This window comes from Ruditapes philippinarum, unplaced genomic scaffold (genome assembly GCF_026571515.1).
Source record: "Ruditapes philippinarum isolate M1 unplaced genomic scaffold, ASM2657151v2 ctg185_1_1_1_1, whole genome shotgun sequence".
Taxonomy (NCBI): Eukaryota; Metazoa; Mollusca; class Bivalvia; order Venerida; family Veneridae; genus Ruditapes; species Ruditapes philippinarum.
In genome coordinates, this window is record NW_026865847.1 from 209204 (window position 1) to 223612 (window position 14409).

Sequence of the window (14409 nt, forward strand, 5' to 3'; positions counted from 1 at the left end):
TGGCTATGCTTTCATGAATATTCTGCTAGGCGCTGTGTCGTAATTGGACTGGCATTTCGATGTGGTGGTATGTTTGTACATATTCTCTCACTATATATATTTATGTTACGAAGGTAATTTATCATTTATTGTCGCATATCTGTCAGTTTATCATAGAAATCTAATTTTACTTTGACCTATGAATAATAGACAGGTACAAAAATGGTTATAAACCGGACAAATTGTGACAGTTTTATTTGATAGCACGGCCTTTTTATATCATAATTATCAATGTAAGACAGTGAAAGCGAAAATGAGTAATTTACAATCATAAAGTCTTCAACGTGAAGTCTGGCCACTTTTCCTTAATTGACCACGTGCTACAGCAGTTTACAACAAAACAAGAATATTTATATAGAATATATCACATAATAATCCTAAAATACAAATGGCATAGTTATTTGGAAGGAGGCCATTTAAATAATCATTATAAGATTTCTAATACGAACATGCCCCATCAAAAGTATTTCATTAAAGATGAAATGGCAGCAAACTGAATTATTATTGGTCGCATAAATTGTCACGATTTGAAAATCGCTCTATATATAGATACAACAGAATGAAAGATAAACATGAACATTTCTTGCATTACTATTATATTATAAAAATAAAGTCAAATGTTGCATCGAAAAAGAGATCCCATTAACTTATATTACGTTTTTCTTCATACATGTATATAGAACGTTAAATAAAAAGTACACGTAAACCGCGTATTTCTTGCACTCAACAATCATCTTGTGTATAAACACGTTTGTTTAAATGAAATACATTTAAATATGGAATTTACCCCGATTAGTTATCGTTCTAAATCTAACCGGAATAATACACGATTCAAATGCGTTGCATGATTATTTAAGATAATTAAAATAACGCTGAATAATTACCACAGATCGTGAGACACAATCCAATTGAACGTAACTTAGCCGCCATTGTAGTGACAAAGACTTTCTTATCAGAAAAACTGACGATTTTAAAGACATGAGAAACTTATCGTTAGTCTTATCATGTAGTGCATTAAGTTTTCAGTGCTTAAAAAGACGGCCTTAGTTTTATAAATAGCTAAAATATGCTGATTGCGAAAGTAATAATGATATCACCTTCAATGTCAAGGTCATTGATGAGTGAATGTTACAATCAATTTAATCTACTTAAAGGTCTTGTCCAAAGGATTGTGTCCAAGCATGAAGACAATACATGCATTAAACAAAAATCAAGCAAAATTTTTGACCTTGAAAGTCAAGATCATTATCAGTCATGGTAAAGTTCAGTCTGGTCCAAATGGGTTGTGGTGTCCAAGTTTAAGAAAGGCAACGGGGACGAAAATCTGATTGTAATTACACTAAAAATGGCTCAAAATTTTGCTTCGAAAAAACCCTTATTTAAAATCTTTTAAATCAACTTATTCGGCATGATTCAGCAGTTTCCGCCACGTTCCGTAGCAAGTTTAAAAGTCCTTTCGACGATCCTCGTTTTCTGGGATCTTATTGTAAGCTTTCTATTGCTTTAAATGTGCACAGGGTACGAATTCACACATAATATTGTAACTGACGCCGTTATGATGACTGGTGTTTATAACGTCAGAAAATTCATAATCATATCAAAACTTATATTGCTATCATATACAACAATACCTCTAATATAGAACATGTATTAGTATATACATTCATTTTGACTGCTTCATACTTTATTGAAAAGTTATATTTGTCACTGTCCTTTTGCTCTTCCTGCTATTATTGTAGATATTTTCCGATCGATACACTGGGTCAATAGTGCCATTATAATTGACTTGAATTTTCCCTGACCACTGTACTAAAAAATGTATCTAAGAAAAAAGATAAGTTGGCTTCTTCGGCAAATTTTGAATTTTTTAATTTGTTTGCATAAACAAAACTACCTTTAAGTTTGTCTTTACATTTATTTGATAAAGTCCATACAATTTATTTTGGAACGGAATTGTTGTGCGGTGATTGCACGTAAAATAATAGTTATGTCATTGTGATATGAAGTGATGTCATGTAACTATAGTTACAATAAATGCTCTAAAAATGTAGAAATGTTTCAGTAACGGTGACATAATTTAAAAAAGTTAAAGCATGCAAATATGCAGACAAATTATGAAATAATGTTTATATACAAAATCCTGTCACGTCTCAGTTTATTCTGTGTGTTTTGAAAATAATGACACAAGAGATCCCTGACAATTTCTTGAATTTGGAGATGGATTCTTTTTCGAAATTCAAAGCATTGGATATAGTTATTTCTGAAACATAAATATAAATATAATTTAATTATTGTTGAACATTCGAAAATAAATTTCTAAATTTCTAAAAGATATAGAAGTAATTTCGTTCAAAGTGAAGAATAAAACGGTGTTCAAAGTCTTATTAATTCATTATGTTAATAGTTTTGCTGTGACTGGACTGAGTGATAAAATATAAACATCAGTTAAACTAAACAGTCTCGGGCGCATTGTTTTCCATGCTAATTATAGGATATAATGATTCATATTGAAAAGGAAATAAATAAAATACTTACAAAACCATGTGTATTGTAGTGAAAATTTACATTATTGCGTGGTTGTTATTATTTTCAAAGCCATTGTTGTTTCCAAATCCATTGTTGTTGCCAAACCCGTTATTGTTGTTGTCAAAGAATCCATTGTTGTTGACAAATCCGTTATTGTTGTTGTTGTTGTCAAAGAATCCATGGTTGTTGCCAAATCCGTTATTGTTGTTGTTGTTGTCAAAGAATACATTGTTGTTATCGAATCCATTATTATTGTTGTTAAAGAATCCATTGTTGTTGTTTCCGAAACCATTATTGTTGTCAAAGTTTCCGTTATTGTTTCCGAAACCATTGTTATTATTGCCAAATACTCCAACACTCGGTCCACCGCTTATCACTACATCAGCGTCATCTATTAAAAAAAAAATACAGTATAATTTGTTTTAATTCGTATATTAGCACACTTAAAACTCGTCTGCCATTTCTAAAATACATTACTTGGTTTGCCATCAATTTTGTTTCTACGCCTTTGATGGCATCAGGGTAATTATTTATAAAAAAAATCATGTCTGTATGATACTGATATCATAAAAAGGAGAGTTTCATGACTTCACTGGAACAAAATGCATGTACACACATTTTCAACACAATATAATTATGAATTCTGTATAGACAAACTATATGAATGTATATAAACAATTGTTTGTCATATAAACCTCTCCAGGACGCTCGGGTTACACATTCATATAACCTGGGCCATATAACCTTTAAACATCTTCATCATGAATTAAATCTACTGATTATAGAAATATTAAACTAAAAATGAATACAATGAATCATCTGATGCATAATTACTCTAAACTAAAAATCATACATAAAACAATATATCGCATAAATCTTTAACTAAAATATGAAAATTATATGGGGTTTAATAATCATAAATCTCAATCGTAGATATTTCTTTGAACGGAAATTTAAACGTTGGAATATCTTTCAGTAAAATTATTAAAAAAGTAATAGGACTGCAGCTTTACTGTTCACATCTTTTTACAGGAGACAAATATTTATAAACAGTGAAAAAAATCAATACAATATGTTTACAAATAATAATTCTGGACGCACGCTAATAATACAATAAATGACGTTCATGACTGACGTCGCAAAATAAAAACAACGTGTAACAAGTGTAATTCTTTCCGAAACTATCCCCCCTTAGGTAGTGATCTAGGTGTCTGAATCATGTGTGGAGATAAGGCGAGAAAAAATGGTGGCTGATTTGGAACGCTTTTGTGCATCGTGTTGGCGCTAGCGACAACAGGACAAATAGCCAAACGCCTCGTTGTCGGACTTTCGTCTTGTCATCCTGTCGCTAACGATGTACCAAACGGTGCGTTGTCGTGCGGCGTGATGTCGCTATGTCACATTGTCGCTCTGTTTAAATCGAAGGATTGGCCTGTAAGCCAAGCGACAGGGAGACATCGCGACAACGCGCGCACGACAACAATCAGTTAGAAGTACAACTTCTACAAACTTTTATTATATTTTGTATTTGCTGCGCCGGGTACGTGTTATTCAATATCAAAGGCAACACCCGTTTAGCGCAATAAACTCATTAAATTGTTGAAAAATTTTAAAGATCGCCGTGTATATGAAAATATTTTAAATTGAATGGAATATGAAATGGAATATGAAGATGTAAGACTTTAAGTCCTATTACTTTTTGAACAACCCTCGTATAGAGATATTATTGCGTCCATTGTGCAGGAGTGCTGTTTCAGAACAAAGATATAAAAACATAACAAGTGGCGGTTTGTCATTTGGTTTTTGCTTCTGTATATCCGACCCTGTCCCATCAAACAAAATGACAAATTTTCAAATATTTATGGCACGACACATTTCATTTCTCGAAACTTGAATCCATCCAATTTATCTTTTGGCTGTATTTTATAAACTTTTCTGTCTTTTTGTCTCTTCTTAATAAAGTATTAATTTAGGAGTGTGATCAGCAGTAATCGTCACAAACATTTCGTTAGTTTTCAAACATCCCTATAGCGTAAAGTTGAAAAGTCAATTCTTGAAGTTTTCGGGAATATCATATAAGAGAAACGTAACGAATCTTTATCTTATATCATATATCAGTCAACTAGATTGGTTTACACCATTTAGATTTCGTTCAAAGGTCTAGCTATCTAGAACTTATTTTAAGACTGTATTGAGTGAATGTTCATTTCTTTAATTAAGGCAATTATATCGCAACATCATTGATGAACATTTTTGAACATGCCGTTTCAACCGTATTCAGAAAGGGCAAAGCACGATAAGATAGAGCGCGGAGAACACAATACAAAAGCCCAAAGTGCGACAGAATAATTAATTATTGCAATAATTAAATATCGCTCTTTCGTGTCGCTAAATCGCAATTTCGCATCATGGTTCGACTTATCGTTATTTATGAATTAATGATGGGCAGATATTTTCACCATCAATTTATAGACCATCTTTTTTGTAGCTTGCTGTATTGTGTTTATATCACCTTCACGTGTTCTAATTTACAAATGTTTATATATTGTATATTGTAAACTTTGACTGAAGTTAAATAAATCTGTTTTGCTTTAATTTATACTTTTTGTAATGAAGACATGATAACTTTAGGCAATTTCCAGCAGATAACGGAAAATGCCGAGAGAAAAAGCAAAAATAAGAAAATGGTTTATAAAAGTGGGGTGACGTTAAAACTGTACACTACCAAATTCTAAGATTAGTATAAGTAGCTAACGAGCTTACAAACCCGTAATTATATTGCATTACTGACTGCCGCCTTGTTTTTTTTACCATTACATCTGGTAAAAATATGTATTCACAATTGAAAATCAAACATTATTTCTATGTCATGTCTTCGGCTTCCCTCTGGTAATGTTCATTTTAATTTGTTTTCTTTGCTTGAAGCAAGACAAATGTGTATGAACTACAACTAACAAATGGAAATGATATCAAATACTTTGTTAGTAATCAAGTGGTCGAACTACACTATAACTACTGTTGTACTACAAAGTTAGTAGTTATCAATTTTAGTACAAGAACTACTGTTAAGATTTGATAAAATTTATTTTTCTTGTCATCTACATGACAGAACAACCATTCATCTGATTCATACATGATTCACAGGTATACAGTATATATCTTTTTTACGATGAGTAATAATGAAATAAATAGGAAAAATGAATGAGATCAATGACTGGTTATTACATTTGTTTTCTATGTTTAATATCAACAATTTTACTTTATGCATGAGTACTAAAAAATCCACATTTCTAAAACCTATGGTAACTCTTAAGCAAATGTATGCGTTTCTCAATAAAAATTGGAAATGCAATAAAAAAAATGATTATGAAGTTATTTCTTAAAATAAATACACAAGAATGTAAGTTAAATGTCTCAGGAAGTTTGCACATCAATTATGTTAGTTGCAATGACTACGCATAAAGCATCTATATCTAATTCATGCATTTTAATCTAAAATGAAAATGTTGTACGATTACACTAAGGAAAACACTGAAATAAACTGTCATTCAAAAATCTTTTGTCTAAAAGTGGACAATATCCTGGGCATGGGAGATTTCTGGAAAATGCCCTCCTGTCTTATGACCGGTCTGTGACTTTCCATGATGCTGAAATGGAGCTTGAATTGGTCCTGTTTGAGCTGGGAGTTGAGAACCGCCGAGATCATGACCTCCTACAAGTGAACCCTGAATTCCAGACTCGATGAACCCTCCATTGTTGTTGAATCCATTTTCATGTCCGTTGTCAAAACCATTGTCGAATTCCCCGAAAGCTCCGGCTCCAGCAGCGGCACCTGCACCAGCTACGGCCCCAGCACCAGCAGCGGCACCTACGGCAGTAATACCGCCAAACCCATCGATATTAATATTTACATTGTCGGCATCGCCTGAAAGCAAAGCAGCGAATCAAAGCATTTTGTTAGTAAGCAGTTAAGATGTGGTTTACATAAAATGTGTAAATATTAGTACGATTCTACAAGTAAACTAAATATATGAACTAATTCAGAGTTGTGTAGCACAGGGCAAGATCATCTTCTTCATTTACTAAACAGTCATCTTCAAGTCACCTTTCCTCGTTCCAAAACGGACGAAAAGGAAAGACAACTTTGTGTGGGAAAGAAATACTGTTCGGCTTTTTAATGAATCGTATCCTTAAAAGGCTTATTAGTATTCTACAAGTTAATGTGGTTATTGATCTACTAAAATATGTTATGTTACATGATATTATAAAAATGAATATGGAATTCTACAAATAAGATATTAAAAGGGAAATCTGTATGGACATCGAATGTGTTTCGTCATTAGAAATGAAGTGAGAGGTGTTACTTACTGACAGAGGAGTGGAGTGCAACATCTGTAAAAGGAGAAATACATTGATTATTAATGAAAAGGTATGATGTATATTTAACAGATGCACAGTTTTCACAGTTTTAGTTCAGATATATTAACAATAGTGTAAGATTAATTTGAAATATGACTAGATATTAGTCGTTATATTAAAACTGTTGCCAATATATTCCAAACAAAAATAAATTCGTATTACATTAAGAACTTTTTTCAATCAATGGTTTCGTCTTATTATTAGAAAAAGACACATACCGATAGCACCGGCTCTAGCACCGGCCCCAGCTCCTGCAATAGCACCAGCACCTGCGAAAGCCCCGGCACCTGCACCTGCTCCGGCGTACACTGGTACTGAAATAACAATAAAGAACGTTTGATTAAAATTCGATTAAAAACTGTTTCTCTAATACAAACAAATGCGTAAATCAATTATTGCACTATCTATGAATAAATGCTAGAAACTGTAAAAAGTATAAGTGGATAATCAAAAAATTCTTAAACAAGGTCGATTCTATAAACAAGTAAGCCTTACCTTCTCTATCAACGTAAACTGGCACCTCGACTTTTCTTTCAATGTAAACCGGGACAACAACTGCAATATAAAAATTATCACTAAATATAACTGTTCTACACATTTTATTGTTTTATTATCATTATTATAAATATGATATTGTTGTTGTTGTTGTTATGGTGTTCTAATAGTAAGTACAACTTTCTCCTTGTATTAAAATCTGTACGCAGTTAAAACAAAAGCCCTTATAGCCATGAATATAATAAGTCCGATATCATCAGCAGATGTTTATGCACGCAAAAACACGTGCATAAACGCACTAACTATATTCTAACATTAAAACTAAGTAGCTACCCGTCAGTGCATTTTTTCATAATAAACTACCTGCGTATGACAAGTATCAAGAGTTCAATTACGTTATTATTTAATCAAAGAGGAAACGTAAAGAATATGATCAAATTTCAAAAGAATACCTCTTTTTGGAACTGGAACTCTCTTTATGATTGGTACATATTTCTTTTGGACAATTGGTCTCTTCATTGGAAATTTCTTGCCATGGACTGAAAACGTTACATAATGGTTTAGTTACAACAATACTTTGTTACATCTGTTTAGAAACAACTGTTTGTTGTTTTTTTTTCAGCTAAAATAAAAAAGGATATTAAAACCACTCGTCAATATGTATGAAATCATATATAACAAAAGTAGAAACCGGAAACACTACCGAGCTTCATTCTTAATTAACACAGGCTGAATCCTCTACCGATGTTTAAAATCCTGCATTTATAATTATATAATGATAACTGAAATAATAATATAATATTTATATAGTAACTTACATTTTGGTTGTGGTGGGAAGAACACTGAAAAGAAATAGAGAAAACAATACAAAAGATGGTCAACAATAGTAATTATATTGATATAAAACATTAGTTTGAATAACTTAATCACTCTTTTAAACTTAATGCCTTAACCTCGTGTTTGTTAAATGTGCATTATATTTATATCGGATGTTGTTATATTATATAAATATCTTAAAACACGAGATGCATTTGTGTAACTAGGTCAATTATGCTCATCTTGCTAGCTAATTGAGAGTCCATTGATTATACTTATGTTGTAAGACTCATATGTATATATTTGTCAAATATGTCATACTAACTTAAAAGTGGAAATAAAAAAGTAAAATTATATACACACGGGTGTAACAAAAATACATTACGGCCGCAACATATTGACAACTGCTGTTGTATGTAATATTGAAATAGAATAAGATAAATTAGTTGAATACAAAATAATATCAAGTCTAAATACACAGAGAAAAATGCAGTCATAGCCATATGGGCATAATGCTAAATTTAAACAATATATATGTTACAAAAGCAAATAGAATTTATGAATACAAGTATAAAACATAGGGAAAAGATTGAACCGAGTTACTTACTGGCTTGTGTCACAGCTGAAATATGAAAATAAAGAAAAGTTAATATGAATTGACAAAAATAATCGTGAAATAAGATTAATATGCAGAAGAAAAGATGATTTATACAGTTCTATATAGTATCAGTTTAAATACTAATTAAGAATGTAAAAGTAAAACTACATAATATATACATTTTATTGTTTTTATAATTGCCCATTTGAAAATGAAAGAAAATATTTATTTTATCGTATACAACTTGAAACAACAAGTACCTATCTCTTTTTAAACTATTGGTCAAAAATTAATCTCGCAACAAACGTATATCATTTCAAGGCTTTAAAGATAGAAGTTTATATAAAAAAAAGAAACAAAATGAAGCCATTAAATGTTTTAACTTAACAATTGTCACCTTAATGTTTTGTATGAAGAAAAATCAGAGTATGAATTAGGTAAAAAGAAGATGCACTTTTAAACAAAATGTACTTACCGAACACGCAAAGCAAAACTAGTCCTTTAGTGAACATGATTATTTTTGGTTGCTTTATTTCCTTGGCAAAGAACTATCCGAGTCCAAATGAAACTTGGCGATGAGCGATGTTGCACTGGACCCGAGGTTTTAAATACGGTCAACAAACTATGTTGAGTGACACCCCACTTTCGCCATGGACCAATCAGAATCGAGCAAATCTAATTAGTCTGGTTCTCTTTTCTCGTTAATAATTCCGTCATCTTCCTGTCTCAAATGCCATGTTAAAGTCAGTCTAGGTCATAGGTCAATGAAATAGATAGCCAAGGGGTTCATGAATACACATTTGTAACAGACAATAAGACAATTACCGGACATTACGAGACGCGCATATAGTCTGCGTGACAAGCGGTGATTTACAATGACATCATAGTCGTATTTTTGCGCGAAACTTGTCAAATAATTGCAGTTTGATATATCAACGATTGTTACAATGACATATGTGTATTATTTTTGCTCTGTTCACTTTTGTCAAGATATAGAAAATAATATATTGAATCAGTTTGAATGTAACCTATCCAAAATACAAATACCCAAAGCGTAGTTAACACCATAATCAGGAAAATGCATGCATTTAAAAAAAATAATATGCAAGTGATTTGGACAAAAATAAGAATTATATGTAAACCATCCCTGAATCAATGAAAAAAGTGTATTTATCACTGGTTATCAATAATATTTTCTCTTTCAAATGACACGTTTTTATCAAAGTTTGTCTGACTGGATTAAGATCATTCGTTCGTCGACTAGTTTGCCTTCCTCCAAACGTATAATTTAGATTTCAGTCGCAGACCGATTTTCTGAATTTCCGGCAGTGTGTTTGAAAATAACAATTTAGATATGGACATATATTGTCGTTTTTTGTATGTGTTTTTTTTATCCATTTAAAATTAATCTTGTCTGGACAACAACAGATCGTGTTTTGCAAGTTTAACTTGTTAGCGTGATTTATTCATTATATACATTATGATCTTTATAAACGAATGAATTTCGGTTGTCATAATAACAAGTTTTTAAGGTATTAGATGTAAAGTTGAAAATGTTGCAAAAGTCATTTGAATTCTAACATTATTAATTTTATTAAAAAAGTTGGTCCCCAGTATGGCTTGTACCCACATCCAGACCATCAGTGAAAATAAATACTTTTCAGGAAAGGAGGTTAGTTTAAACAATACATTTTTTATTTTATTTATAAACATTACATTTACATGGTAATTGACAAATAATAAATTGGGAAGCTTGAAAAGATTTTTTAGAAACTCTTTCCGTAATCACAAAGAGTATGTAAAATGGTAACAATTATATATGCATGTTTGTGTTAAATACAAATAACATTTTCATTATTAACTTGCTTCTTTACATGTACAAGAAAGTTAGCAATTTGCACTCTAGTTTTCCTAATCGAAACGACCTTAACAATAAAATATAGACATAAAAAAGTGAAGGAAAACCCTATAGCTCTATAGCATAAATACACGTACGTGATAAATGTTTTAACTTATCAAGAAAATACTAATAGTAATAGAACTTTTAAACATGTTTGAAAAAATTAAAGGGAAAAAAAGATATGGAAACGTAAGGAGGTTCTGCATTAGGCCTCTTATGTAAAAAATAGTGCATTATAAAGCGGACAGACATGCTGGTACATGTATATTGTTGTAAGGACCAAAATCACTCGGTTGATGTAACATTTCACAAAAAATATGTGCCTTGTCAACAAATACAACTGTAAACAAATGAAGATGTTAATTTAGCCTACACAATTTAAAACTAAAACCAAGACATTTATAATGTGCCTTGTAATGAGTCAATTGCTTTTAAAAGTGACTTTGTTTTTAACAACTTTCGTGTAAAGAAAAGTTAACTCGTAAACATTTCAGAAAGGTATATTCTGAATGAAAGGTGGTTCTAGGTCATACACATACTTCGGAAAATTGAATCTAAGTTTTAATATGTTGAAGTGCATTGAAAAAAACCAGGTATTTAACATACATATATATTTTTGTTACGGGAGGGCTATTGTCCGCCCAGTCATTTTCACGGGAGGGCTTTTGTCCGCCCTGTTATTTTCACGGGAGGGCTTTTGTCCACCTTGTCATTTTTGGACGGTAGGGCTTTTGTCCGGGAGGGCTTTTGTCCGTTCAATATAGATTGATGCCAGTGAAATAAAATACACGAAAACAGTGAAACAATACATGTAATATCCAAAAAAAAGTAAAACTATGACATGAAATATTATACATGTTTAACCATGGTTTTTACTTAAAATAAATAAGGTCATAAAAATGAAAGTAACATAATGAAAACAAATACTAGTATAACTTAATGTGTCAATGTTAATTTAATCAATATGACTTTTATTGACCACAGCAGGTGTTGAATGTAGAGAAAATGTTTCATTTTGTAATAGGAAAGTTTTGCATTCACAGATATATAAATGTCAAGATGAGACAAAGACAACAAGTACATATATAAGTTGTAAAGTCTTTCTGGACAAATATTGCATATATACATGTATATATACTGGACATATTTGCATAAATGATAGTAAAAGGTTCTTGTTTACTAGCTATGTGACACATTGAGGTGTTTAATCTGTGTCAAACGTGAAATGTGTGACATGACTTCGGCAAATACGTCATATACATGCTTCTAATATGGAGAATTTGCTTTATACAATGCATTAAAAATTCCCATAGAAATTCTATCCTTGATAAAACTTAACGATTTTGCTGCTAAATGTGTACATGTACGTATATTAATCGTGCTTATTTAGACTTTGGAATTGAAATGGAGCATCTAATAATTTAGAAACATGTTAGATACTGACTGATCCTGATATAACTGGTGATTTTTATTCAAATGTTTACACATCTTGTTATTGAAAATTACTCAAGAAAATAACATGATGGTATCTACCGTGTCAAAAAATAATTAAAATAGAAAAGTTACAAAAAATATCTTTTAATATAGAAAAAGATGCGCCAATATTGATCAGAAAAACGTACAGTTCTTTTACATTCCGTACAGTTCTTTTACATTCCGTACAGTTCTTTTACATTCTGTACAGTTCTTTTACATTCTGTACAGTTCTTTTACATTCTTTACATTCCGTACAGTTCTTTTACATTCTGTACAGTTCTTTTACATTCTCTACAGTTCTTTTACATTCTCTACAATTCTTTTACATTACGTAAAGTTCTTTAACATTCCGTACAGTTCTTTTACATTTTGTACAGTTCTTTTACATTCTGTACAGTTCTTTTACATTCCGTACAGTTCTTTTACATTCTGTAAAGTTCTTTTACATTCCGTACAGTTCTTTTACATTCTCTACAGTTCTTTTACATTACGTACAGTTCTTTTACATTCCGTACAGTTCTTTTACATTTTGTACAGTTCTTTTACATTCTGTACAGTTCTTTTACATTCCGTACAGTTCTTTTACATTCTGTACAGTTCTTTTACATTCTGTACAGTTCTTTTACATTCCGTACAGTTCTTTTACATTCCGTACAGTTCTTTTACATTCCGTACAGTTCTTTTACATTCCGTACAGTTCTTTTTCATTCCGTACAGTTCTTTTACATTCCGTACAGTTCTTTTACATTCTGTACAGTTCTTTTTTCAGCAAAATTACTTTTAAATTACATTTCCTTCTGTCAAAAAAGAAAATTATCTTATTTATGTGGAATTTTACTCCATATATCGGACTAAACTTAGTCAACGACTCCAAGCAATAAATGACTTTTTTTACATGTTAGTTTCTTAGCATAGGTTAGACCATTCTGTGTTTTGTTTGTTTGTTTTAGGTTTTACGTCACATCGACACAGTATAGGTCATATCGCGACGTTCCAGCGAAGACCTCAGGTGCCCTTCCGTGCATTATTTCAGGCACGAACGGGTACCTGAGTAGAACCACCGACGTTCCGTAAGCTAGCTGGATAGCTTCCTCACATGAAAGAATCCAAAGTCCCTGTCGGGATTCGAACCCACAGAGGTGAGGGGCAAGTGGTTTGAAGTCAACGACCTTATCCACTCGGCCACGGACGCCCCACCGTTCTGTGTATTCTAACTACTGTGTCCGGAAGTTTGACGGAAATGGCCGAGATGGTGACTGAATCACCCACAAAGACTGCATTGCAAATGGGGGTTCGTGGGTTCAAATCTCAGTAAGATCACCTCTTTCTGACTTTTTTTCTTTGTATCTCTTAGATCTCTTTGACAAGAAAAATTATGTAATTATGTTAGGTATTTATTGGCTAAGTTATGCTAAATTTGATAACAAATATTGTTCCTAATATTTTAAAGTCTAATAAAGTAAACACACAATCTGGTAAAAGTAAATAATATTTGACAAGATCAACCAATATAATACTGATGCACTTTAGACAAATAACCCTTCTAAAAATTTGTGATTTTTCGGGATATTTTGAATTAGGCTCGGTAATGCCTAGGTCACAAATAAAACGGCGACCGCCCAATTAAACGATTTTTACACCATCGTCGCCTTTGACGATTTTTCCGAACGCCGGGCGATTTTAAATCTGATATCTTGCGTGGTCATGAATGAAACTGTCGCCGGGTGATTTTTTGCCGAAATAATGTTACAGCATTCAAAGACCGGGCGGTCGCCGCTCCATGTCCGGACGTGCGATTTATAAATGGATCGGACGGTCGCCGCGTGGGCGCCGGGCGGTAAAGGCTTGGCTTTATATGATATTCTTTCAAAAATCAGTCAGTGGTTAATATGCCGGCAGTTGATAGAGAAAAGATGAAGACCAAGAAAATAATGCAACAATTGTAGGTTGCCTTTTCCTTAATACTAGACGCTCTTGCTGGACATAAAGTTTATGTTAAATCCAAAAGAATTTAAAGATACAATTTAGGCAACTACAAAAATCTCAAGTCGCGATTACAACAAACTCAAGTCCCGCGAAACGATGACCACGCGGTACCTGTGCATGAATCATCCGGGTACCGGGCGATACCCGTTCGCCA

At 32.2% G+C, this 14409-nt stretch overlaps 2 protein-coding genes across 2 annotated transcripts in view; both read right to left on the reverse strand.

Annotated features, from left to right (window-relative positions):
• Positions 1 to 1081, reverse strand: part of LOC132730534 (uncharacterized) — a 39883-nt gene extending 38802 nt beyond the window's left edge. The window contains exon 1 of the mRNA XM_060716488.1: positions 924 to 1081. Within this exon, the coding sequence (XP_060572471.1) occupies positions 924 to 969 (46 nt within the window). The 5' untranslated portion in view covers positions 970 to 1081. The remainder of the gene's footprint in view (positions 1 to 923) is intronic.
• Positions 1082 to 5630: 4549 nt separating this feature from the next.
• On the reverse strand, positions 5631 to 9517 carry LOC132730535 (uncharacterized). Its single transcript, XM_060716489.1, has 8 exons — positions 9369 to 9517; positions 8903 to 8917; positions 8298 to 8321; positions 7932 to 8018; positions 7480 to 7539; positions 7203 to 7298; positions 6934 to 6957; positions 5631 to 6490 (listed from the first exon to the last, which is right to left on the reverse strand). Exons 1-8 carry the CDS (start codon positions 9403 to 9405, stop codon positions 6129 to 6131), a joined length of 705 nt encoding a protein of 234 aa, XP_060572472.1. The 5' UTR covers positions 9406 to 9517; the 3' UTR covers positions 5631 to 6128.
• Positions 9518 to 14409: the final 4892 nt, after the last annotated feature.

Excerpts from the sequence above, each read along its gene's own strand:
- LOC132730535 (XM_060716489.1), bottom strand. The coding sequence starts at position 9,405 with ATGTTCACTAAAGGACTAGTTTTGCTTTGCGTGTTCG. Across the intron at positions 7,299-7,479 it reads AGTTTACGTTGATAGAGAAG|TACCAGTGTACGCCGGAGCA; the intron begins GTAAGGCTTACT and ends TTGTTATTTCAG. Across the intron at positions 6,958-7,202 it reads TGCTAGAGCCGGTGCTATCG|ATGTTGCACTCCACTCCTCT; the intron begins GTATGTGTCTTT and ends CTCCTTTTACAG.